The sequence below is a fragment of the Arvicola amphibius genome, chromosome 1 (genome assembly GCF_903992535.2).
Source record: "Arvicola amphibius chromosome 1, mArvAmp1.2, whole genome shotgun sequence".
Classification (NCBI taxonomy): domain Eukaryota; kingdom Metazoa; phylum Chordata; class Mammalia; order Rodentia; family Cricetidae; genus Arvicola; species Arvicola amphibius.
Genome location: NC_052047.1, coordinates 84367369 through 84395281, shown reverse-complemented (window position 1 = coordinate 84395281; position 27913 = coordinate 84367369). Strand labels below are relative to the sequence as shown.

Sequence of the window (27913 nt, the reverse complement as noted above, 5' to 3'; positions counted from 1 at the left end):
CATTCATATATATATGAATATATAGATGAGGTCTTTTCTTATTATTTTCCTCTCTCTATCTCCCTTCATTTTGCCACTCTGATTTTTAATTTTTTACATTATTTTATGTGTATGGGTGTTTTGCCTGTGTATATATCTGTGTGCCACATGCATGCCTGCGTTGGTGGAGACCAGAAGAGGGTGTTAGAGCCCCTGGTACTAGAATTATGGATGGTTAGGAGTTACTGTGTGGGTGCTGGGAATTGAACCCCTGTCCTCGTAACTTAAGCCAGTGCTTTTAACTGCTGAGGTATCTCTCCAGCTCCTGAGAATTTTCTTTTAATTTAAGCATTTTTTGTTAGCATAATTTGAAAATTATGTCTCCTGTTTTCATTTTAGAATAATAGACTTTAAAATGAGTAAACCAGACAGATAAATGAATGACCCTGTGGATCTGACTAGTAGTAAAATTAAAACAAAATATATTATTGCTCCTCTTATAAGAAATGCAATATAATTTTTTTGCCAGTCCCTTCCCCCTATCTCCTTTGGGCTATTATACTTATTTTATTAGTATCTGTCCCCCAATAATAAATGTTAGCATACAATTGCATACAATTGGCAGCAGCAGCACAATAATTTATTTTATTGAAAAGAGGTTTTTTTCCCTCAATATGGTATATTCTGATTACAGTTTTTCTTCCCCCAGCTCCTCCCAGCTCCCGCCTACCTCCCCATCCACCTAAATTCACACTCATTCTTTCTTTAATTAGAATACAAAGAGGTGTCTAGAATAGTAATTATAAAAAAATAAAATAAGATAAAATAAAAACAAATCAAAATAGGACAAAACAAACAGGGCGGAAAAAGAGCCAAAGAGAAATGTCAAGAAACACATATAGTTGCTGAGGCTTCACATTTGCACACAAAAATCCTGTAAATACAAAATCAGAATCCATAATATATAAGCAAAAGAGCTGTGAGGACAGAGAGGAGGAACCTCAGACAAAGCATTGTGAGATACAAAAACAATCTTGAAAACTACCATTGAGTTCATTGGCTCTCTATGGCTGGGCATGGGGCCTGCCCTTAAATGTGGTTTGTATCCCCAGTGAGACTCCATTGTAGAAGACTAATTTTTCCTTTGTGAGCAGCTATCAATTAAAGACAGCTTCTGGGTTAGGGATGGGGCTTGTGTCTATTTCCCCTCTTAGCTCTTGGAACCTATCCGGCTTAGACTTGTGCACAAGACCCTGTACCTGCTGTGCCGTCACTGTCTCTGAATTCGTATGCATCAGTCCTGTTGTATCTGGAAGGCCTTGCTTGCTTCCTTGATGTTTCCATCACCCCAGTTCTTTCAGTCTTTCCACCTCCTCTTCTGCAGAGTTCTCAGAACTGTGAGAGGAAGAATTTCATGGAGACAAGTCTCTCATTGGAGAGAGGCCTTGTGCTCTTAACTGCTGAGCCATCTCTCTAGCTCCTGAGAATATTTTGAAATGTAATCATTTCAATGTAATTTGAAAATTGTCTAGTACAACTAGCACATTTCTAGTTGTAGGTCTCTATATTGGTTTTCATCTACCATAGCCTCTATCAGAGGGAGCTTCTCTGATAATGGCTGAGCAAGATACTGATCTATGAGTATAGCAGAATGTTGGTATCAGTCATTTTATTGCTACATTCCTTTAGCAAAAGAATAGTGTTTGGTTTTTCTCTAGGTTTGTGGCCTATCTTGTCCCAGGTTCTTGACCACTTAGGTAGTGTTGGCCATGAGTTCTATCTCATGGAGTGGAACTTAATTCCAATTAGATAGTGGTTGGTTATTCCTACAACTTTTGTGCCACTATTGCACCAGCATTTCTTGTAGGCAGGTCACAGGTAGATCCAAGCATTTGTAGCTGGGTTGGTGTTTCCCTTTCTCCACTGGTAATGTGCAGAGTACCTTCTAATACCATGAACACTACTCAGGAGGGATGAAGACTGGATAGGCACCAGCTTGACTTTTCTATGTTCAGTGAGTTATGTGGGTGTTAACTTCAGTTTGTGAACAGCAACCAATAGCTTTGACAATAACCTGGGTTTCTTGGAGGTCTCCATGGGAAAACCCTGCCTGTGTGTAATGTCCTTTGCTCATACTTCTTCCATTATTCTTGCCTATTCATTCCTGCTCCAGCTGAACTTCCTTTTGTTTTCAGCAAGTTCCTTGAGTGAGTATAGCTTAGAGGTTCTTTACTTAAACAAGGGAAACTCAGACTCGGTGACTGAGGATATGGCTCTCCCTCCCCCCTCAACTAGTAACTGCCGGTAGTTAGTTCCTCCGGGAGAGGTAAGGTCTTACCAGCCCCTCCCTCATCCATGATGAAAAGGTGATGAACCCAGTCTTCCTGCTCCCTTTTGTATGATGCTCTGTGAACAGTGAGGAGTTGATTAGCTGGCCCTTTAGGACTGAGAACTCAACAATCACTCATTCTTAGCACTTTGCCCAGTTAGGAGCCTCTGCAGTAACACCTGTCCACAGCAGACAGAAGCTTCTCTTACCAAGGCTGTGGACAGCACTTACCTTAGGCAGTCCACTTAGAAGGCAGCAATAGTAGGTTCCTCTTTAGGACCTATGACCTGCCCAGCCACGGACTTTTGACCAGTGTACATTATCAGGTGTGGATTCTTCTTGTGAAGCAGGCCTCACATCCAGTCAGAAGGTCATTGGTCACCTCTCCATCACAGTCACACACTTGTTGCACCAGCAGGTGTGTCTTGCCTGGTAGGTTGCTGTTGACGCATGCAGTGTTCACAGATGGGTAAAACTGCGAATTTTTTTTCCCTCCTGTGGCTGCATAATGTTTTCTAGGACTGTAAAAGCCAGCCAGTGGAGAGAAAGTTCCAGCTAACTTTCTATTTGATTTCTCTATATCCTGCAACCTATGTGGCTTCAACAATTATCATCTTGTTTTGCTAGGCAGCCAGCAGCAGTGGTAATTGTGTGTATTGTTTTGTGGGGGTCTCTGGAACCTCCTTGACCAACAACTTAGAAGGAAGTATTCCATACCCCATTACTAGTGTTATTATTGTTTATTAACTTTGACCTCTGGTAGTAACATTATCTACCCATTCAGGGTGTCTTCCTTCAAACTCTTTCTTTCCTGTTTAAATTATTATTTTTGACTAGTTTAAAAAATAGTGTCTTCTACATACATCCTTTGCTTTAGCTACCCCCTTACCTCCTTATCTCTTCCACCCCTCACCTCCATCCCCATATAAACCTTTACTCCCCAGTATTCCCCCGCTACAGAATATCACATGTGCTCTACTATTGCTTCCCCCTGAGTCCTCTTCCCCTCCGCTCTCTAATTGCTCCTTTTTTAACTTCTTAACCTCTGCAGGCACCCCAAGTTGAACTCACAAATCTAAAAGAGCTGCATATGAGAGATAGCAGGTGGCATTTGTCTTTCTGTGCTTTGGTCACGCCACTTAGTGTAGTATTTTCCTGCAAGTCTCATTTTTCCATTTGCTTTACAACGTGATGAACTTCTATCATGAACATGTTCTGTACCTTTATCATCCATCCGTCACTTGACTGATTGCATTTCCTAGCTATCGAATAGACAGCGAGTGTGTGCGCATGTCTCTGCAGTAACGTGGAGAATCCTTTGATCGCTGGTCCAGGAGTGGTATAGCTGTTGTCGTATGGTCACTCTCTTTTTAGCTCTTTGAGGATTTTCTACTGTGATTTCCACAGTGGTTGCTAGCTTACACTCCCACCAGCAGTAAAGGTTCGTCCTTCTCCACATCCTCTCCAGCATTTGTTATCAATGATGATTTTTTAATGATAGTCATCCTGACTGGGGTTGGATGGAACCTCAAAGTAATTTTGATTTTCATTCCCCTAGGAACATTTAAAAGTATTTATTAGCCATTTGAGTTTCTTCTTTTGAGAACACTGTGCCAATCCATAGACCATTTTTGCACTGGGTTGTTTGATTTCTTTATGTTTACTTCTTTTTTTGCAGAGTATGTTCTAGACATTATTCCTGTCAGATGTGTAACTGGTAAAGGCCTTAGATCCTGTAGGTGCCATCTCATCCGAGTGACTGCTGTGCTGTGCACAAAGCTTGTGATCGCGAGGTTTCCCTTGTCAGCTGTTGGCCTTATTCTCTGAGCAAGTGAAGACCCATTCTAAAAGTCCTTACTTTCACACAGATCTTAAACTATTTTCTCTACCTTTTCCTCTAACAGGTTTGACGTGTCAGATCTTAACTTTATGCCTTTGATCTATTTGGAGTTGATTTTTGTAATGCGTGACAGATAAGAATCTAGTTTCATTCTTCTACATGTGGATATTTCATTTTCCCAACACCATGTATGTATTGACAAGGCGATTTTTTTCCCCTTCAGTGTGGTTTTAAGCATCGTTATTAAAAACCAGGTATATATATGGGTTTATATCTGGGACTTAATTCTGTTGATCTTCACATCAGCTTCATACTGTTCCAGTGTAGCATTAAATTTTGAAATGAAAATGTTTAAAATAATTTGAAAATCTGGCATTTTATGCCTCTAGTGTTATTCTAATTGTTCGGAATTGTTTTGATTACTAAAAGGTTTTTTATGCTTACATATTAATTTTTTATTGTTTTAATTAGAGTATTGTGTATCCATGTGCATTTTCCACAGCATGCGTGCAGAGGTCAGAGGAGAAGTGGAAGTTGGTTTTCTCCTCACTCCAGTGACTGAACGCTTTTTGTCAGGCTTGCTGGCAGCTACTCTCACCCACTGAGCAATCTCACTGGTCTTCCATAGGAATTTTACGATTTCTATGGAAGAATGGTTGTAGAATTTTGATAAGTATTACATTGAATCATTAGATTGTTTTTGGTGGGAACAATCATATTTCACAATATTAATTTTTCAAGTGCATGAGCAATAGGAGATCCCATTTTCTAGGGTCATCCTCTATTTTTCTTCAGTGTTTTAAATTTTGCTGTAGGGGTCTTTCATTTTCTTGGTTAGGTTCATTCCAAGGCTTTTTCTTAATGGGACTGTTTCCCTAATTTCTTTCTTAGTACTTTTATTACTGGAATAATATATATTTATTATTGTAAAATAATAAATATATATTTTTGTATGTTAGTTTTGGGTGCTGGAGCAATGGGTTAACGGTTAAGAGCACTGACTACTGTTACAGAGGAACTGGTTTCAATTCTCAGCACCTATATAGTGGTTCACAACCATCTGTTGTAGTTGGGACTTTTGGGGGGGGGCACCACCCAGCTCCCAAATAAATACACGAAGTTTAATTCTTATTTATGAATACCCAGCCTTAGCTTGGCTTGTTTCGAGCTAGCTTCTCTAACTTAACTTTAATTACCCTGTTTCTCTTTAACTACATTTTGCCTCTGGGGTTTTTACCCATCTTTATTCTATATATCTTGCTCCTTCTTACTCCGTGGCTGGCTGTGCAGCTGTGTGGCTGGCTCCTGGTGTCCTCTTCTCCTTTTCTTGCTCCTCCATCTTCTTGTTCTTCTTCTAGCCCAGAATTCTTCTCATACTTATTCTCTCTGCATGGCAGCTCTATCAATCTGTCTCTCCTGCCGAGCTACTGCCATCCAGCTCTTTATGAAACCAATCAGGTGTTTCAGACAGGCACAGTAACACAGCTTTAAACAAATGCAACATGAAAGAATGCAACACATCTTTGCATCATCAAACAGATAGTCCGCAGCATAGATGAATGTAATACATCTTAAACTAATATTCCACAACAGTGTGTAACTCCAGCCCCAGGGAATCCGGCTCCTGCTCTTCATTGGCATCAAGCACACATGTGATACACTGCATGGAGGCAAACCATTCATGCTTGCAAAATAAATATTTTTTTTAAAATTTCACTTTTACTATTAATTTTGTATCTTAGCACTTTGCAGAAAATGCTTATCCTAGAGGTTTCTGGTAGAATCTGTAGGATTACTATGTACAGACTCATGTCATGAGTAATATTATAACTTCCTTTCCTGTTTGTACCCCTTTTATTTCTTTCTCTCGTCTTACTATTCTAGCTAAGACTTCAGGCTTCCTGAATAGGAGTGGATAGGGTGTACACCCTTGTCTTGTTCCTGATTTTAGTGAAAATGTTTCGTTTTCTTCCTTTCCGCTCTAGGTTTGTCATGTCATATGTGCCCTTTATGATACTGAGACATGTTCCCTCCATTCCTAGTTTTTTCCGTAGTTTTTGTCATGAAGGAATGTTGAATTTGCCAAAGGCCTTTTCTGCATCTATTAAAGCAGTCATGTGATCTGTGTCCTTGAGTCTGTTTATGTAATGCATTATGTTTGTTAAAAACATCCCTGAGTCTCTGGAATGAGATTAATTACCTTGATTATGATGATCATTTTGATGTGTTCTTGAACTTAGTTTTTAAATACTTTGAAAAAATTGTGTCTCTGACCATCAGGGAGACTGGTCTATAATTTTCTCTTTTCATTTTTTTTCTCTGATTGTGATGTAATTTCATAAAATGAATTTGGTGGTCTTCCTGAGCCAATTTTTCTTTCATCAGTTGTATTGTTTTCTACATTTCCTGTTCATTAACTTCTGTCGTACGCTTCCTTTTTAAAATGACCCTTCCTTGTGTGTGTCAAAGGACAGACTGCATGGGTCATCACATTGGCAAGCAGCTTTGCTTGCTGCGCCATCACCAACCTGCCTTGTTCCTGAGTCTTTTCACCAACTCTCTTTGGGTTTGCCTTGTTCTTGTTTTCTCAGGGACTTAAGTACATCATTACTTAGTTGAGATTTCTCTTTCTCTTTTTCAGTGTGAGCTCTTACAGCTATGCATTCTTCTCTTTCATTATATCTCACAGGTTTTATATGTTTTGTCCTTACTTTTGTACATTTTAAGAATTTTTAATTTCCTTTTTAATTTCTTCAGTGGGCCCTTTATTATTCAGCAATGTGTTCTTTAATTTCCATCAGTTTCTAGTTTCTGTAGCTTTTTTTGCTGTCTATTTTTAACTTTATTTCATTGTGATCAGATAGAATACAAAAAGCTACTCTCATTTATATTTGTTAAGACTTGCTTTTGTCCTAGCATTATCTGTTTTAGAGAAAGTTTAGAGCAGCAAGTTGAGAAGAATGCAGAATACTGCAATATTTGGGCAGAATGTTCTATAGAAACCTGTTAAGTCCATCTGATCTATGATACCAGTTAATCAGTGAGAATGGGTAATGAAATCACCCAACATTGGAGTGTTAGGGTTAATCTGAAACTTTGTGTCTTATATTGTTTTTTTTATATAAAAATGCTGTATTATAATGTCCTCTATAGAGTATTCTCGTAATCAGTATAAAGTGACTTTTTTAAATCACTCCAGATTTGGTTTGAGGTCTATTTTATAAGTGTTACGTAATATCTAGATGCTAGACAATATCTTGATGGCGTAAATCACAAACAATCCCACACCAGTTTGGAATTATGATTAATAGAATGGTTATTTATTTAAAGGGGAAAAAGCTTACAGATCACCGTCCCAGACAACAGCCCTCTGCGCAATCAGGAAGGGAGCCTAGTCGTCCGAAGGGGAGCCGGAAGCCAGAGAGCGAGCCAAGGGAAGTGGCCGCATTTTTAAAAAGAGAGACCACGCCCCAATGGGCTGGTATCTCAGCGGCTATTGGCTGAAGGAGCAGAAGGAGCTCCCGCAACAATATCTGACCAGATATTAGATTGCCTATGCTGGAGTGTTTCATGTCCCATCAGCTGGAAAGTCCTTTCCCATCCTTCCCCTCTAGAGAGTGTATTTCTTTGAAGAAAACGTGTGTTTCATGGATCCTATTTTTAAAATCCAGCCTACTAATCAGTGTCTTTTTATTAGAGATCAAGATCATTAATATTCCTAGTTATTATTGAAAGATGTGTATTATGTTCTGTCGTCTTGTGCAGCTCTCACCAGTGCTGTGCACACTGCTCAGATTCTGTGAAAGTCGGTTCCCTGAGGGCTTCAGCTTCTGAGTTCTGTTCACATCTGATTCAGGGTTGTTTGTTTTGCTTTTCAGCCTTGCAGTATTTTGTTTGTGTGGTTTCAGTGTACAGTCTTGTGCCTTTGGTCTTAGTTTACCAGGGTGTGTGGTTGTGGAGCTGAGGCTGCAGACGTTCTTTGAAATGCTGTCTTGCCAGCTGTCAATGCCCCAGGGAAGGGACTTCCCCTGGCTTCCTCTGCCATTGCTTCTGCCTTGGGTATGATGGCGCTTTTTCTTCCAGCTGTTGAGATAGCTGTTACTTTTCTAATTCCCACCTTATTTCATGCAGAGACTCTTCCCACCCTCATCTTTAGGAGGAGCACACTTTTTGTAGATGTTTTTAATTAGTACATATTAGCTATGTAAAACAATGGTTCAATCATGAGGTTTTCATAGCATATATAATACACAACCTTTGAAGGAATAAAACTGCTAACAGTTATTTTATGTATATCTTAAATCGACATCTAGAGGATATCTATTTAGTTGGTAATTGCCTACAGAAAATAACTTTTGAATCAGTAGTAATTGACAAAATGTATCTTCTAAAATTACATAAAATCTTTGCTATAAGGCTAATCCATGGCGTCTATATTGGGACTGATCAAAAAATCCTTGTCCTGTTTCGTTTGAGAACAGGCGCCCCTACTTGCTGGAAACATTTTGGGACTAGCTCTCAAACAAGAACCTTTATTGAAACTGTAGGTGACAATACAGTTTATAGAAATGCAATGTCAGTGGACGGACTGGAAAGTTTTAACTACAGTAGAGAATTCCTGAAATGTGGTATGAGTAACGGGCCTTGGAGGGGAGACAAAGCTTTTTAACGAAAAGTTGAGTCAGCACTAGAAGTTATGTGCAGGTTTAAAATAATCAGTGTTTGCATCTGCACAGCAACTTTACTTTGCTAGAAGCAATATTTAACAAGATGCCCATCTTTGTAATGCAGATTGAATATCTTCTTTTTTTTTTAACCTGTCTCATTTGGGTTTTGTCTGTCCAGTTGTTTTCTGTTTGTTTGTTTGTTTGATTGATTGATTACTTTTTATGATAGTTAGGGATTAAATTCCAGTTCTTTCATATGTTAGGAAAGTCATCTACCACTGAGCCTCATCAATTACAAAATTATAAAATTAAATTTGTAAATAAACATAAAACAGGAAGAAAAAAATACCTATGTAAATGACAAGATCTTATTTAGTAAACCATAACAAAATCAGACCAACTAAAACATTTTATATGAAACAGTATTGGGGCAACTCAGAAATTATAAAGACCCCTGATATGCTCATTGAAAAGATCATCATCATCTGTTTAGAATTCAGACTCACATGGCCTAAATAGATGAAACCTAGCACTGGGTTAACTTAAAAGCATATTCTATAGGAAACAGTAAGTCATTTCGTTCCATTCCTTGTCCTCTCCTATGTGCAAAGAGATGCACATAGTTAGCAGCAGGTTCATTGTTGTTGTTTGCCTAAAATTCCTTGTGCTGTACAAGAACCGGCGTCTTTTTCAGTGGTTTGGTAACCATACCTTTCAGAGCCCACCAAAAGTATCGCCCAGTTCCTCTCCACATCCAGACAAGCCCAAAGCTTTAGTCTCCCACCAGATGCAGATTCCGAGTCCTACATCCATATGCAGCATATCAAGCAGGAGTCATTTTTACCATAAGCAGTGTTGCCTGGGGTTTGTTAATCCATAGTTGATAAAGTTAATTTGGGAGAAGGAAGAGAGAATGACATCTTGGCTACCTTCAGGGGAAAAGACTCTTAACAGCACAGATGGTCGCAGAGGAGATACCACTTACAGATTTGAAGCACTAGAATTGATAATGGTATGACTCAGCCTTATGAGATTAAATGTCCTACTTCCCAGGACTCTGAGTAAGGATACATAGGTCTCTCACCCTTGATTAGAAAGGTTTCTTGGAATCAATGATTCCAGTCAGAGAATGAATCTGTTAAGTTGCTTATTTTTTCCTGAGCATCTACCACCATACCCAGGTTGTTTATATGCAAAATCATAGCATTTCTATGCAGTCAGTAACATAAAAAATTAAATAGCCATATATTTTGAAAGTCCATTTAAAGGATAAGAATTTTTTGAAACCCAAACCTGTTATGTGGTCATCAGCGTGAGAGGTAAGCTAGAAACAGAAAAATGGGGCAATTCAGACTTCTTATATTTTCAGTTGTGAGCCTTGCTTTTAACTTTTGAGCCATCTCTCCAGTCCAGTTCTTGTACCAGAGGGTTTATAAGGAACAACTACTTTTAAAAGAAGTTAGAATGGCTGGTGATAGAAAAGCTGTAATTAGCTTAGCAAGCATGAGACCCTATATTAAAAATTCCCCAAACTGAAAATAAATCCATGAATTAAAAAAATAATTAAAAAGGAGTTGGAAATCCTAAGAGAGAGAAAGAGGAGGAGTATCTCCACATTGTTTGGAACGTGGGCATGTTACCTTCCTAGAACAGTAAAAGTTCCGTTGCCCTTGAACCCCAGTTCTGCCTTCCTTGTGTTAGTGATAACATTTAGCTTCCCCATCCCCAGCACGCAGAGAAGACTCTTTGACAGGATGGGACAGAAGTGGGCGGTACGGGAAGGAGCTAGAAGTCTATGGAGAATAGTGAGAAGAGCTCGGCAACACTATTCTTAGTATCAACATGAGTTCTCAAGAGTGTATTCTAGTAATTCAAGGTTAGTTTAACCACATTTACAAAATAAAGAAGAAATCACATCCATCTTAACAGCTAAAGAAAGAGTACTTGCCAAAATTGAGCACCATGTTTCTTAGCAAAGTTTCAATAGCCTGGTATTCCTTCGCTTTGATAAGGGACCCCTTAGCCCTTGCCTGGAACTGGAGCACGCATGTTCACACTCACTGCTCATGTGTAACATGAGATGTTACATAGAATATGAGGTTGGTATAGAAACAGCCATGTAGTTTTACATATAAGCAGTAAACATATGAAAACTAACATAATTCCATTTTAAACAGAAGTTTGGGGGGAAAATCCATGGATTACTTAGAAATAAATTAGTGAAAGATGCTAAAAGCCTTTATAATACTGTAATACAATATTGAAGGTAATAAAAATAGTTTTAATAAATGGAGTGTTCGTTCTATATTTGTAGATTTGGGAATCAAAATTGCTAGTTTTCCCTAAATCATCCTATAAATCCAATGCCAATTATAATCCTAGCAGGGCTTAAAACAAACCCAAAAAATTGCTTATAAAAGTATTTTATTTATTAAAATATTTGATATTTTAAATATCTAAAATTAAATATAAAGTAAAAGTTTATTTTAAAATATATGAAGAGCCTGAGAACATACAAATCTGGGGAGGGGGATAAAACAGATTAATAATAATGGTAATAACACCAACTTTTAAGCTTTACTCTGGAGATTTAATAACCAAGATAGCATAGTTTTGCCATAGGTCAGATTAACAGATCAGCAGGATTAGCTCTTGAGAATCCCCCAACCCCAGTCAGCCATGTCATTGCAGGATGAACAGCCAATACTTTGCAGTCTAGTATGTGGCTAAGCTGTGACATTTGGTAATTTAGGTCTTTTAAGTTAATTTTGAATATACAATGACTTTATGGGAATTTAAACTGACTGGAAGTCAACGACCATCTCTAATAGCCATGAAATAAAAAATTAATGAATTAGAATTTAATTTAGGTAAAATTAAAAGCTTCCTTGATAATTAAGAAAATGAGTGAGTAATTCATAGATTAGAAAAGAGTAGTAAGGCCTGAAATAGCGACCCTTACTTCCAGTAAATCACTGCTAGGTGTTAGAAATACCAGATGAACATAACATAGCTACAGTTGTTGAATTCCACTTTTTTGTTTGTTTGTTTGTTTTTCGAGACAGGGTTTTTCTGTAGCTTTAGAGCCTGTCCTGGAACTCACTGTGTAGACCAGGCTGGCCTCGAACTCACAGAGATCCGCCTGCCTCTGCCTCCCGAGTGCTGGGATTAAAGACGTGTGCCACCCGGCAAATTCTGTTTTTTATATTTTAAGTATGTGAGGGTATTTTCTAGGTTCATTGTGTGACTAGTAGTCAGCACATATTTGGGGATTATCTTCATTTATGCGTGTTCTTAAGCCAAGGAAAGAGGAAAGAATGAAACTGGCGATTGTGTCCTAGGGGTCTGAGGCAGAGCAAATCTCAGAGTCACCACAGGGTCAGAGAAAAAGAATATACGGTGTCCTAAAAGGGAAAAACATTTTCATGGTGTGAATGGCTATTTATGCTTATTGAGAAATCAGATAAAACCCAAAAGTTATCCTGAACTGCCAATTAGAATTTACATTGGTGCGAGTCAGGCTTGGTGGCACACACATGCAGTCTCAACATCCAGGAGGCTGGGGCAGGAAGATCACTGCGAATTCAAGGCAGGCCTGAGCTACATAGTGAGACCCCAACCCCAAAACACACAGATACACACAGACAAGCAGCCTCAGAGCAGAGTTAGGAGGAGGATGAACAAAGGTGTATGTGGGGAGGTGATGACTGGAACGTACAGGTAGTTGAATGTTGAGGATACTTGAAAAATTACAACATTCTGGGACTGGAGAGATGGCTTTGCAATTAGAAGCAGTTGTTTGCTGTTCCAGAGGACTTAAGTTCAGGTTCTAGCACCAAGTCAGGCTGCAATTCACAACCACTTGTGAATTGAGTCCCAGGGTACTCAACACACTCTTCCAGCTTCGGCAAGTTCTCTCTCTCTCTCTCTCTCTCTCTCTCTCTCTCTCTCTCCCTCTCTTTCTCTCTCTCTCTCTCACACACACACACCGAAAAAAATCACAGATGCCTATGTTTTTTTAAGGTGTTTGAGATTAAGAGAGACAAACATGGAATAATGGTTGAGGGACTTCTATTGGGGGGGGAGCTACTTAATCATATATATGAGCCACTGGGAGGGGCAGTTGGAGAGGGTGCAATTGCAGATGTAAGGATAATAAATGCTGCATAGCAGCTTACCTGCCTGAAACAGCCTCTGCCTTCCTTCCGCATTATGATTTGCTGTGGGATTGAAAACAGCATTGCTAAACCTGTTAGATGTATCCATAAATCAAATATTTACAGGCTTAAGCCTTTGAGGAAAGTGACATCCTTGTGACCTTCATCTTTGCCAGGAAGTTGAAGTGTTACTATTTTGGGCTATCTTAAAATAAGATATATTGCTACTAAATCTAGTTATACTTAAGAGAAGAGTGAGGATGATGTAAGATTCTCAGGTATGCCCCTAGCTCTAGGCGGTTTATCTTCTAATTCATCCTCCCGGGGTTCTTAAAAAGAAACCTACTCTTCATGCTGCCTCCCCAATCTCCCCTTTTTCAGTATGATAATCTGTTGCTCAGTTTCTTTTTTAAAAAACTTCTAACAGTAAAGAAAAGTCACAAATTATTCGACCCTTTGTTTCGATTGCCCACCCCTAATTTCATTTCCCTTCGTTGTACCCATGTGAAGCAGGTGAAGACCCATACACTGCTACAGGTACTTGCTCAGTTTGAGCAGCAGCAGAGGGTAGAATTCTTTTCAGTTCTATTACATAGTGTTGTTAATATTCTCTAAATACGTAAATTTCCAGAAAAATAAGGCTTTAAGGTAATAAAGTATTCCATAAATGTATTGGGCCAGAGTGATAGGTTTCATCGGAACATTTGCATTAAAAAAAATTCTAGTAACTCTTTGTTGCAAATTTTACTGCAGTTTTTAGCTTTTTCTAATTATAAAAAGAAAAATTAACTATAGGTGATTTGGAAGAAAGAGGTTATCAGAAGGGTAACTATGTAACAAAGCTAGGTATCTCTGGCTCTAGACCACGTAGCAACTGCCAGTTGGATCATTTTCATGGGAAGTTTCACAGGTTGTTCCCAACTAAATGGCTCCTCTCTGCAGTCGCCCTAAGGAACATTGGTAGAGATAATCATGATTACCTTTCCATTCTATTACTAGAAGAACAATTTGTCATTAGTGAAAACAGTAGAAAAAAATTGCTTGTGTTAATGAAGCAATGGTCACCATTGATTTTAAATATTACTAAAAGTTTGCTTAGAGGGAAGAACTATTTGAAATGTTCAGAAAAGTTGCCAGTTTGTAAAGTACACCTTGCATCTTGCAGTGGCTGCCCACAGCTCTCAGAGCAGAGTTCACGGTTTTTAGTTGGGTAACAGTAACGTTCATGACTGAACATTTGCCAGCCGCATCATATTACCCTTTCCACCCCTGGCATGAGCCCCAAACATCTCTAGTTCCTCGAATATGTCAGGTTCCTTTTGCCTCCCTTTATGTTCATGGAGTGTCCTCCATTTCCTCTTTTTCTTTTACGGTAATAACAATAATAATATCTTTGGTCTTGAATTAGCTCAAATGTAAGGAAAATTCCGGGAAATGGTCTAACCTTAGACTGCCTCTTGTAGTCTCACTGTTAGTGCAGTGTGACCGTTTGTGACATTCATCGTGCAGTCAGTATGCCTTACTCACCCGCCGTCCCCTAAAATATCAGAGATGAGAGCTCTAGCTCAGGCAGTAGAGGTATTTAATAAAACATTATTAAATTTGCTGCTGCTTTGAAGATTTAAAAGTTTGGGTTAACATTTATTTATATTACAATAAGGAACATTGGTAGAGATAATCATGATTGCCTTTCCATTCCATTACTAGAAGAACAATTTGTCATTAATGAAACAGTAGAAAAAAATTGCTGATGGATCATGCGACCAAACCCGTCTCTCTGAATGTGGCCAACAGCGGGGGCTGACTGAGAAGCAAAGGACATTGGCGCTGGGCTCTGATTCTTCTGCATGGACGGGCTCTGTGGGAGCCTTCTCAGCTTGGTCGATCACCTTCCTGGACCTGGGGGGAGTTGGGAGGACCTTGGACTTAGCATAGAGTGGGGAACCCTGATGGCTCCTTGGCCTTGAGAGGGAGGGAGAGGAGGTATGGGTGGAGGGGAGGGGAGGGAAGGGGGAGAAGGAGGGGCGGGAAGGGGGAGGAGGAGCGGAGGGAGGGGGAGGAGGAGGGAAGGAGATGGAAATTTTTAAATATAAAAAAAAATAAACCAGAAAGAAAAAAAAAAGAAAAAAAATTGCTTGTGTTATTAATGAAGCAATGGTCACCATTGATTTTAAATATTACTAAAAGTTTGCTTAGAGGGAAGAACTATTTGAAATGTTCAGAAAAGTCATGATGTAAAAAATATAGTTTCATAGGAGACTCATTTTGATAAAATTTGAACATACTCCATTTTGTACCTAAAATTCCATGGAGTAATATTCATATCTGAATTCAATGATTAAGCCCCATGATTCTTCAGTATTTTACTACAATCTTATGAGATACTTAATTGGTGGTGGATTTATGCTCTTTGAGATTAGATTTATAAATAAAAAATAATTTAAAATGCCCTAGCTATATAAAGAAAACTGTAAGCCTTTGAGCGCTATTTAAAATTTTCAACAAAGTAATCCCACATTTGGAAATATAGACAAGTAAACAATACTAATATGTAGATGAACTGCACATTAGCAATAGCACCACAGGCTGTGTGAGGGCTGATTGATAATATATGTAAAGCCTTGCTTACTGCTTAATATAGTTTAGCTGCTGGCAGTATTTGTTTCTCCTTGCTCATTTTTTTTCAAAGTTAAAATTACATCATTTCTCAAGATTATAAAAATAACACAACTAGCAATAAATAAAAAAGTCAGTAATGACTAGTGAACACTTTGACATTGCTACTCCTCCAACTCATTATGCTTTTACAAAAATTACTATGTTACAATGATTAGTGGGCAGGAAAGGATGTAATTTGTGAGTGAATTTTCCTACTGAATTGCCCTTACCTAAGTTCCAGGGTAAGAGTTAAAGTCATTAGCCCAGTGGACTGAAGAGGTGGCTCAGTGCCTTAGAACAGACACCTCTTCTCAGTGATCGGGTTCCCCAGCACCACAGCTGGAGGCTCCCAACCATGTAACTCCAGGTCCAGGGTGTCTGATACTCTCTTCAGGACTTTGTGGCCTTTTGCATTGACCTGGGCATACATGCATGCGCACGTGTACTCACTCACACACACACATGCACACACACACACACACACACACACACACACGCTTAAAATAAGTCTTCATTTCTTTTCTTGAATATTTTTAGCACAATACAGGCTTGAGAGATGAGTTAGTGGAGAAAGGCACTTGCTGCCAAGCCCAGGGTCCGAGTTTAGTTCCAGGGATCCACATGATAGAAGAGTTGTCCTCTGACCTCCACCAGCCATGCCATGACCTATACCCTGCCCCCCATAAATAAATGTAATAATGTTTTTAAAAAATAATTTATTTTTATATTATTTGCCTTGGTGTTTTTCCTGCATTTATGTCTGTGTAAGGGTGTCAGATCTTGGAGTTACAGACAGTTGTGAGCTGCCAGATGGGAATTGAACCCGGGTCAGTGTTCATAACTGCTGAACCATCTCTCCAGCCCACTAAACTTTTTATTTTAAAGTATGAGCATGATAAAATAAAGGAAAATATTTTTTAGTCAGACACAAATTTGCCCCTTTCAACTGCTATTCAGATAGGGTCATAGAGTTGAATTGGGTTTAATTATGCTTTTTCCGTGTTTTCGATAGTTTATGTTCACTATCCAAAGCAGTTTTATTCATACAAAGTATATTTTCTCATTTGGATAAGGGAAATTGATAAGCTTATTGTTTTTTCATATAAATTTTGTGCATAGGCCTCTTAATATTTCTGAACACCTACCGTTCTGAGAGTCACTCATTAAGTGCTTCAGTGTTTTATTAGTGTCTTTGTAGGATGTAAATTCTCTGGGGACAATACCATATCTGTTTTAATCCTTCTGTCCCAAGCAAAAGCCTTGGCACAGACTGACAAATATTTGTTCAAAAAATAAGTGCGCGAAAGCAATCGTATTACAAACGTATTCTTTGATTTGGTTCAAATAAAATTTATTGCGTCTTTAGATTTGTAGTGCTAAAGAACAGTTGTATTGATAGTAAATTTATGCTGCTGTATATTCCCGTTTCCTTCATTTCTCTGGATCTGTTTGGTTTCTCTTCATTCCCTTAGGTTTAGGTTTGGAAATGCTAAGAACTAAACAGCTGGCCCTAGTGAGGATTTGTATTTTGCTTATGATTCCTGTATAAGAAGAGTTTCGTAAGAGGAGGAGATAGCAGCTACTCCCCGATCTGAACCCTTCATGCTGATTTTCAGCACAGCAGAACACGAAGAATGGCTTTGTACTTTATTCAGATAGATATGGTCTTAAAATCTTTGATTTAAATTAAGAATTTTGCAAGACAAATAGTGACTGACTCCCGGAAGGTGTTTATTTCTAAGAGCTGCTGAAGTTGGATATAGACTTCTAACATTAGTTACTGTTACTGTTACCGCTGCAGTCTGGGTATAGACTTCTAACATTAGTTACTGTTACTGTTTTGTGTTTATTAACACAGTAATTATGCTACTAATAAAAATGCTAACCGTAAAATACGACTGCAGTAATGTCCAGTTATTTACCTTTGTTATAGCTCATCACAGTAACATTTCTGAGTGTACCTCTTGATTAACCTCATATCTCCTGTCTGGTTTTGGTAACAGCATGCTTCTACTGCTCTTTACTTCTATTGAAGTGCCCTGACCTTACCTTTGTCTTGACTGGCTTCTGTTTTCAGAGATTGTAAACCAGTTGAATGCTCTGAGCAGCTTAGATGAAGATCCAGATGACTGCATAAAGCAAGCACATATGCCTTCAGCTAGATCAGCCAGTTCCTCTGAAGGTCTAAAGCTTTCCTCCTCCTGCTTCTGTTGCCTGTTGCCTGTGACTCGTTTTGCTCTGTCTGCTGAGCTGTCAGCTTTGTCCTTGTCTAATTTCTTGAATGTTCTCTGTGGTAATTTGTAGTGCACCACCAGACAACAAGACAACAGACCTCATCCTTAACAAGTTAGTTAGCAACATCTTGATATGAGTTATCCTAATCACCTGAGTATTCTTAATCACATAATGTGTTTCTTCTTTATTGAACTTACTATTATACATACACTTAGTATTTGCGTCTCTATTTGTTTACAAGTCTGTTCAGCACTCAGAAATCAAATTTGGCTGACATAGGACATTTCTTTACTGTAGTTCATTTTCTGATGTACCTTCTGGTTTATTTTCAAATGTTGGTGTACTACAAAATACTTGAATGGCATGCTGCCACTTATAAAAATACTGTCTTATTATTTGCAGGTATTATTAATGTGAATTTTAATATATTACCAAAACTTATGATTCATTATATCTGTGATGAACTTCACACATGCATTTACTTTCAGAACTTATCAACACACTTAACTTTTTGGATGATGCACAAAAGGACTTGGCCACTGTGAATACCAATCCATTTGATGAACCTGATGTAACAGAATTAAATCCATTTGGAGATCCCGACTCAGAAGGTAACATGTTTGTTTATAAAAAATAAATCCAAAGGTTTTTCCACCTAAATAATTTTTCTCTTCTTAAAAATGTATGTATGTATGTATTCTCTTCTCATATAGTACATCTAGACCGCATTTCTCCCTCCCTCCTCTCCTTCCTATCCCTCACTCCACCTCCTTTCTACCCCAGATCCATTCCTCTATTTCCCGTCAGAAAAGAGCGGGACCCCCAGAGACGTCAGCCGAACACGGCATAACAAGTTACAATGAGACTAGGCTCACATTCTCATAGCAAGGCTGGACGAGGCAGCCCGAAAGGAAGGAAAGGGTCCCACAAACAAATCATTTTTCTTACCAAGTCATCTTAAACTCCTAATGCTTGAATAAGGGCTGTTGAGGAAGTGAGACTGCTGTCTAATTAACTCCTTGCTCGGAATAAACTCAAGGATGACTGGCTACTGTCTACATCTTCGTGACTGCTCTCATGCAATCTTCACTTGCTTTCAATTGCTCTGCGACAGGCAGGATGGAAACAGTGTTTCAGCTTCGGGAACCGCTCCTTTGCTCCTTCCACACCTTCTGTATCATTCTGTGCTCCTTCTCTTCCAGGCCTTTCTCACTTCACTCCCAATTAATCCGTTTAAATTAGTGAGGCTTAATTTTGTTTGCGAGCTATAGATTATGAACATATTTAAAATATTAATAACTGTTATGTTAAATTTATAGTAAGTCTCAGGCAATCAGTTCAAGCACTGTTTTCTAGAGATTAGATCTCTAAGGCTTGAAGGAGTGAGGTGACGTGACCTTGACCTCTGTTGCTCCCCATCTTGTTTTTATTTTTGATCTTATTTTGTTTATTTTTCTGAAATGGGCTCTCCAAGCTAGAACTTAGAGTTTAGGCTAGAGTGACAGTCCCAGGGACCTGCCCATCTCCAGTCCCCAGCCCCTGCACACATCAGCAGTTCTGTATTAAGGCTGGGGATCCAGACCCAGGCCCTCGTGCTTACACAAGCACTCACGACTGAGCCTTCAAGTTACTTCTCAGAGTTTCAATAACGGACTTTTTGTTTCTACTTAATTATATTGTTAGAATTGTCTGGCATAATTTAAATTACTTTTAATATACTATATTCTTTGGCTTGCTCTACTCTAGAAACCCCCTATTTTTATCACCAAAACTGTGTTCAAATTTGTTTTCAAACTAAAATTTGAGTGTTTTAAAAGTGAACTTAGTATAACACATTTGTGTGTTTACCTTCATGATTTAATTCTCCCTCTCATGCTTTTTCTCTTCAGAACTGAGGACTGGACCCAGGACTTCGTGCTTGCTAGGCAAGCTCCCTACCACTAAGCTAAATCCCCACCCCCCACCCCCAAGCATGCTTTTAATACAGTACTTCAACTTGGGTTTCTTTATGGTGTTCTTGTTCATTAGATTCAAGTTTATTGGCTCAAAGGTTAAGCTTAGAACTGGGTATAACATAGCTCGGTGGTAGAATGCACACTGCCCTGTCTTCACCTCCACCTGCTCTCTCCAGCAGCAGTGTATGAGTATATGTTGTTTACAGTCCAGAGTGAATGTATTGATACCTAGATGGTGTATTCTGGGATAGATACCAAGTATCATTTTTTTAAAAAAAAAATCAATTTTTATGTTCTATTAAAAATCAAATTTACTCTGCTTTAATTTGCGATGGCAGGCTCTTATAGTGAGGTAAACAGTAATCATGCACTCCTAAGTAGTTTAAAACTTTTGAAGTTTATGTGCTATCACACTGGTTTAGACCCTTGGCACGCTGTCGTGAGGAAGGCTGGAGAGAGAGCACAGTGAAGAGCATGGACTGATCTTGCAGGGGACCCCTCTTCCCTTCCTAGCACCCATCTCAGGAGACTCACAATCACATGTAACTCTGGCCTTACCGTGCACAGATCCATGTGCACACATATATGCATGCGTAATTTAAAACAAGATCAGTCTTTTAAGGCTGTCATGAGTGATTAGCAATCCAAAGAGGCAGGGTTCAAGAGTTATCATCCTAAAGAAGTAAGCACAAATCCTACAATTTACGTTTTGTTGAGCTTCAGAGTTCCTTAGCTCTTCAACAATATGTTCTTGTTTCATTAATGCTTTTGTACTCCCAGCCTTGTAGTTCATTAATTCAAGATGCCTATTTTTGACAACATTAAAAATAGAGGCTATCATATGCTGTTAATTTAACCTGTCTTTTGTGTTGTTTTATAGAGCCAGTCACTGAAACAGCATCAGCTAAAAAAAACGAAGAATCTTCTTATAATAACAGCTGTAATCCCTTTAAAGGTGCACAGACTCCACAGCATTTGAACCCATTTGATGAGCCCGAACCCTGTGGAATTATCAAGGACTCTCCACCGCAGCCCACAAAAAGAAAAACCCTGAGACCCGTGGACATGAGCAAGTACCTCTATGCTGACAGCTCGAAAAGTGAGGATGAGCTGGACGAGTAAGCACGCCTGTCTCCTTTGCTCTGATCACACACAGCTCAGCTATGTAGTAGCGTAAGGAAGCCCTTCTGAGGGCTAACCAAGTGGTCAGCAATGTTTATATGCATTGCATAACTCAACCTGCTTCCAGAAATGCTTTTGAGAATCCTTTTCCAGTAAGATCCTGTCTCTGTTTTATAGAGATTTGGGGGCGGGGGAGGGTGGATTTCATACATGAGTACACTGTGTTTACATCATTTACCCTTCATTCCTCTCTCAAGTTCATGTCCTCTTCCTTTATAATTACACACACACAAGACCAACAACAAACCAAAAGAAGAAAGGAACCCTACTGAGTCTGATTCATGTCGACTGCATACACATGAGTCTATGGCTGATCACTTAGGCTTGGGCAACCTCTTAGGGCTTGTCTCAGTGGGAAATTAAACTTGCCTCCTTCCTTCCCTCCCTGAGTTGCCATTGACCGGGGTGGGTCCTTGTGAATCTTTTCTCCACCCATGTTGAATGTCGACTGGCTGGTCTTGTGCAGGCGACAGTGCTGTTGCAAGTTTGTGGGCCCAGCACCCCTGCCATGTCCAGGGGGCAGTCTCTTGCAACTGGTCGTTAGAAGTTTCTTACTTTTTCATTAAGGTGTATATCTGTCTTCCCTAAAGCAACAAATACAGGAGACTGGTGATGGCATCTGGTTGGAATTCCAATTGTGTTTTCTCATCGAAACTCTACTATAAATGTCGTTTGGATGTTTTTAACTGAAATTTGTAGGCCTTTACTTCAATTCTCTTACAGTTCTACTGGGGGACCATGGAGTCATACATGATAGATGAGACTTGTTCAGACACTTGACGGCACACTGCCTACATGTCTCAGTTAGAGACCACCATGAGCCAAGGTTACTCAGAGCTGCCGTTTTACTCAGCTCTGGGTGGAGATAAGAGGGAGCTGCTCACATCACACCCTGGAGTTGCGTGTGGCAGTGCTGGGGACCCTGAGTGCATTTAAAGAGCAACAACCGAACTTTTACTTTTGCCGTGAAGCCATAGTACAGACTGGATTTAGCATCCCATCTTAAGCAACTAAAAATGGAATAAAATATTTAAAACAGTGCTTTTGAGACATTGAACAAAAACTGCAGGGGATAATAATCCACAAGAGAACAGAAAAAAAGCAGGTCCCACAGGTGTCCTTCAAGCTCACATTTGGAAATGTTTACAGTCTTTGGGAGTTAGAAAAAAATCACACTGTTCCAGAAAAAAATCTCCCTAAATTGGGGACACATAATTTGGATTTACAGAGATGTTACCATCATTAATAAACCAATGTGGTAAAATCTGCAAATTGAACACAAGAGAAGAGAATTTTAGAGCTCTGTAAAGGGTTCGTCTTCATCCTTAACTGAGTATTGATTGGAGCATTTGTGTGAGTAAATTGTCCATGAACAATTAGTTATGGGAGATTTTTTAGGATGGAGCATAGTCTGTTTCTCTACTGAGCAGACAGGATGATTTCCTAAAACATAGGACATGAGGTATAATATTTAGACATGCCTCATGGGTAGCCAAGTTAGCCGACACCAAAGATCTCTCTGCTCTCCCTACAAGCCTAATGGCAGGGGTTGAAGAATCTGACTAACTTTAAATAAGTTAAATAAACTGTGTTTCACAGAAGCCTAAAAATATTTAAGGTAGTAAGCAAAATACCCAAAATACAATTTTCATACTGTCTTACAAGCAAATTTATCAGGCACGTAAAGAAACAGGAAGACCTGACTGTAATAGTAAGAAAACGGAGTCACTGGATGTGGATACAGAGATGGAATAGAAGATGGAGCTGAGTAATAAGTACAGTAAAGTATCATAAATACGTTCTAGAAGATTGAGAAGGAACACATGAACATGAGTGATGGAGGAAGTGCACATTTAACTTACAGAGATGAAATTTATAAGTGTGTGTGTGTGTGTGTGTGTGTGTGTGTGAGGGTTTTGATGTCATGTTAAATGTGATGTAAAATGCTATACAGAAGGAAACATTGGCAAACTTAAAAATATAGCCATGGAAACCATTCTGAGTGCAACACAGGGGAAAGAAAATGAGTAGAGGACCAGACACCTTCCTGACAACTTCAAGTAGCCTAACATGTAATTGGAATTCTAGGAAGAGGAAAGAGAGGATGAAAGGAACATAGAGGAAACACATGCATGTACATACATGTGCACACACATGAACATGTACACACATCGACACATGTATACACACATCAACACATGTGTATACACATCAACACATGTGTACACACATAAACACCTCACTACAGGTCCTAGAAACCTGGTGCAAAAAATATCAAGAAAGGTTGGTGGTGCACGTCTTTAATCCCAGTACTCAGGAGGCAGAGGCAGGTGAATATCTGAAATCAAGGCCAGCCTGGTCTACAGAGTGAGTTCCAGGACAATTAGGGCTAAAGAGATTCTTTCAACACAGAGAAACCCTGTCTTGAAGAAGAAGAAGAAAAAAAAGGAATAACAGAAAACAGTTTAAACCAGAAGACACTGAGGCGAATTTTTTAAAAATACTGGAAAAAATAATAATAGTAATTTTAAAAAGCCCAGATCTGTCAACACAGATTTCTATTTCCATCCAGAAGTGAAAGATCTGTTTTCCTCATATTGGCTCTGTTGCTCTGAAAGTTGTTTCTTGAGGAAGACCCCAGACAAAAATAAAGTGTCATCAATTACAAAATTGAGTGAATATAAAGAATGGAAGGCATAGAAAATGTAAAATACATTAATGTGTGTATATATATGATATATATATAAGTTATATATATATATAATATGCCTTAAAATGGTATTTTAAAATGTCCATTTCTGGTGCCATTATAAATAAGTATACTGAATTTGTATATTTATGTACTATCCTCAGTAGAGACACCTGTGCAAGGGTCTGGGTTTGAACTTCCCCATCAAAAAGAAAATAATGATTATAGAAGTATCTAAAGCAGAACAAACAAAAAAGTGATAAATTAGAACAAAGTGATCAATATCTATACACTGAGAACCAAGTACTTTTGAGAAAATAAAAAAAGTGAATCCAAGGAGAAAAATTGCATGACTGTGGTTCAGATAGTTAGGTTCTTCCCACGAGATCTAAAGATCCAGTTCTGTATTAGAGCTCAAGAGAGAGGGAGGAAAGAAAGGGAGGCACAGACGTGGGGGGAGAGTGATAGACAGAAGGAGGAGGAGAGGAGAGAAACTGGTGGGAGGAAATAATTAGGGAAGCTGACTCTTAATTACGGAAGCTGAGAAGTCCACCATCAGCCATCTGCAGGCTGGAGGCTTGGGATTGCCTGTAACACGGCTGGTCCACATCCACAGGCTCAGGGAACCTGTGTGGTCACCAGTGCAGGTTCTAGAATTCAGAGACCAGAAGGTGCTGATGCTCTGATCAGGGATGCAGGAGCATCAAAGAAAAAGACTGGCCTGGCTTCCTTTCTTTGTGGGCCCTTATTGAGGGTAGATCTCCATCCATCAGACTTGCGTGCCATCTTCTCTGGAAACAGTCACAGACGTACCCCACGCAGCGCTCTGCCAGTTCTCCAGCCAAGGCAACCTAAAGCTACTCAGGACAGTACTGCCTCAGTCAGAATTCCACTGCGCTTCTTCATAATGCTTGATAAGGTTTCACGCAGATACCCAGATACAGAGGGGACTCAGAATAGGAATTTTGACAAAGCAGAATTTGAGAATATACTGTTTCATTTTAATTTTAGCTTACTTGCCAAAACACTGTGGATTTGCCTTAAAGATAAACTATTAAGGAGATGGAAGGAAATCTGCAAATAAATCTATGGACTACTACAGATGATATTTGGAAAATTTAACAATGACCATCATTTAGAAAATAATCTTTTCAAGAAATAATGTACCAATAATTATATGGCCACATGTCCATCCCTTAACAAAAACTACTGTAAATTGTACTTCCTGCCATATACAAACTTTAATTAAAATGTAACATAAACATAAAAGGAAGAACTAAAACATTAAAAGTTTCATTAGAAAACTAGAAGACAATTTTAGTGACCCTGGGGCTAGGCAAAGATTTCTTTTAAATAAAATAGAAAAAAGAAAGAAATAGAGAGGAAGGGAGGAAGGAGGGAAGGAAAGTTAATTTGGGTTTTATCAAAATTAAATAAAAAATAGACATTCCAAAAATAAAAAGGCAAGCAACAATATGACATAAATATTTACAGCCAACTGAATCAGAAAAGGGATACACTTTGAGCCTTTCACACTAAAAAGGTAGCTAGTGGAACTGGAAAGTAAGTCAGCTTCACTGGTCTTCAAGGACATGTGTTAGAAGCACAGCAGAATACCAGGGCGCGCGCGCGCGCGCGCGCGCGCGCGCACACACACACACACACACACACACACCTGCTTGAGTGGCTACACTTTAGAAGACTGGCTGTAGTAAGGAGGGCACTAGTTAGTTCCCTGCCGCTTAGCCCCAAAATAACCACACAGATACTGTATTAATTAAATCACAGCTTGGCCCATTAGCTCTAGCTTCTTATTGGCTAACTCTTACATCTCAATTTAACCCATTTCTAGTAATCTGTGTATCGCCACATGGCTGTGGCTTATCAGGCAATGTTCTGTCTGGCTCTAGCGGGGCTACATGGCATCTCTCTTACTCCACCTTCTTTCTCCCAGCATTCCATTTAGTTTTCCCCACTTAGCTAAGTTCTGCCCTGCTATAGGTCCAAAGCAATTCTTTATTAATCAATGGTAATCATAGCATACGGAGGGAAATCCCACATCAACTGGCTGTATCAAGTATTTTCAAGGCTGTAGAGTCTCTGACTTTTATATCGTCTTAGACTTCACTGATCTCTAAAAACATTAATCACCTGCTTATCTTTGAGCTCCACCATTCCATTTTTAGGTGTTCACCTAAGAGAAATGAATGGAAATGTTTACAGAAAGAACATTTCAATAGTTTTAAGCATTCTAATAACAAAAGGGGGGATTCAATATGCCCATCAGTCAGCAAAGATGTAAGCCATAGTGTCTGTAATGGAATTCTACCTAGGAATAAAGAGTCGGAAGATATTGATATGTTACCACATGGCTGACTTAAGATACTATCATCCTGAGTGAAAGAAGCCAACCACAGAATGTCTCATTATAGAATACCATTCTTTACAAATCCCAGGAGGTGCAAACTACAGTGAGAGAAAGGGACTAAGAAGTGTTTGGGTCAGAGCTGGAAGGCAGGAGAGATGAAGAGGGGTCTTCTGGAGAGGAGAGGATGAAAATGGAATACTGTTTTCTGACTGCAGGAATCAGTTGTCACACTTGCATGAAAACTTTGCTTACTTGTACTCAAGGTTGGGCCATTCACTTGTGTATTATTGGTACTAAAATTTATTTTAATAGGAACAAGGTTTTATAATTTTGTTATAAGAAATATGGCACATGAGTCATTCCTTGCCTGGAGTGCTTGGGCTTAAGGGTTCTTTGAAGTAAATAATTGGTAGGGGACAGAGGAGATCTTTAAAATATTTAATCATAAATAATATAAACAGTAATGATATGCTTACTTGAAGTAGATGTCTGCTTTACTTGAAAAAATGAATATTAGTCATTAACATTTAAATATAGGGAGAAACTATTATACCTTAAAAATGTAGTTTAATAGGAAAAATCTTTAAAATAGTAGAGGTAAGTTGAAATGACCATGATTGAAAAAAGCTTCATTTGATAAAACAAAATTTGGAAATTTGATTTGTGTATGGGGAGTAATATAACCCTCTGCTGTAGGATGGTCAGATCTCATCATTAGAACTATGTACCTGTAGAAGTTGCATTTTCCAAAAGACATTATGTCAGTTGTTACCATGGAGCAACAGAGTAAATGTCTAGAAACCACATCAAGCTAGCAATGATTGGGAAGGTAGGGACTTAGAGAAAAGATTAAGGGAACTGTAATGACCAACTTTAAATATTTTGAGACTTTTGTTTGATAAAATGAGGAATTTGATTCTTTTTATGTTGTTCTAGAACTGCATTTCTAAATCATTTCCCATTTTACACATACACACGGATATCTACAGGTACACACACAGGTTCAAATGTACATACATGTACACACGCAGGTATATACACACATGCACACATTGGCAAATACACATGTTCATACACACACAGGTACACACATGTGCATATACACACAGGTATACACATTTACATACTCACATACATAGGCACACACATACACATGGAGAGCTGAGAGATTCTTACATGAGCTTATGGCCCTGTGGCTACATTTTGAGAACACTCGCATCCTCAAGTCCTTACAATTACAACATAAAAACCATCTTATTCCAAATCCAGATCAAAAAATTGGCTCAAGTTTTTATGCTTGTTTTCTTTGAACAGCTAATGTGTGATCGAAATGAAGTTTCTCATGGGTGGTGTAGGTGCTGAGTAATAGCCACACACCTAGAGTACTTGAGTGTAAATGCAAACTTTAAGTATTCAGTCATTCCCAGATGCATGGCTATTGCATAACACACATACACACCCTGCTGTCTCCTATTAACAAATTAAGGAGACAGCAGTGTTTACTTAAACTTTTCAAATGCCTTTGTAAAAACTAAAGTCAGAATACTAGGTGTTTCCTTTTAACCAAAGCCAGCCTTTTAAAGGTGTTCTAAATTGCTCAATCGCCTGGGGTTAGTGTGAGAATCCATGAAAAAGCCCCCTTCTAAAAGCATGCCCAGAAGTTCTAAAGATTACACATCCACTAGAATACAGCTCCCAGAAGAATGTAGGTGGCATTTATTCCTTGGCATTTCTCATCTTTTCTCTCCAGAAGTTTGTAGGTCTGATACAATGACACAGATCTTCCATACTATGTCCCAACTCCAGTTATAAACTTGTGACCTTTTACCAAGTCAGAGTTCTGTGACTCATCTT

General features: G+C 38.8%; 1 protein-coding gene across 8 annotated transcripts in view; it reads left to right on the top strand.

Annotated features, from left to right (window-relative positions):
- The window catches only part of Ehbp1 (EH domain binding protein 1), a 250966-nt gene that overhangs the window by 102254 nt on the left and 120799 nt on the right, over positions 1 to 27913 (top strand). For 6 of the 8 annotated variants that reach the window (XM_042054614.1, XM_038320882.1, XM_042054613.1 and 3 more), the window contains 2 exons: positions 18354 to 18476; positions 20701 to 20938. In XM_042054614.1, the coding sequence (XP_041910548.1) occupies positions 18354 to 18476; positions 20701 to 20938 (361 nt within the window). The remainder of the gene's footprint in view (positions 1 to 18353; positions 18477 to 20700; positions 20939 to 27913) is intronic. The other 2 variants (XM_038320910.2, XM_038320899.2) reach the window with 1 other exon arrangement.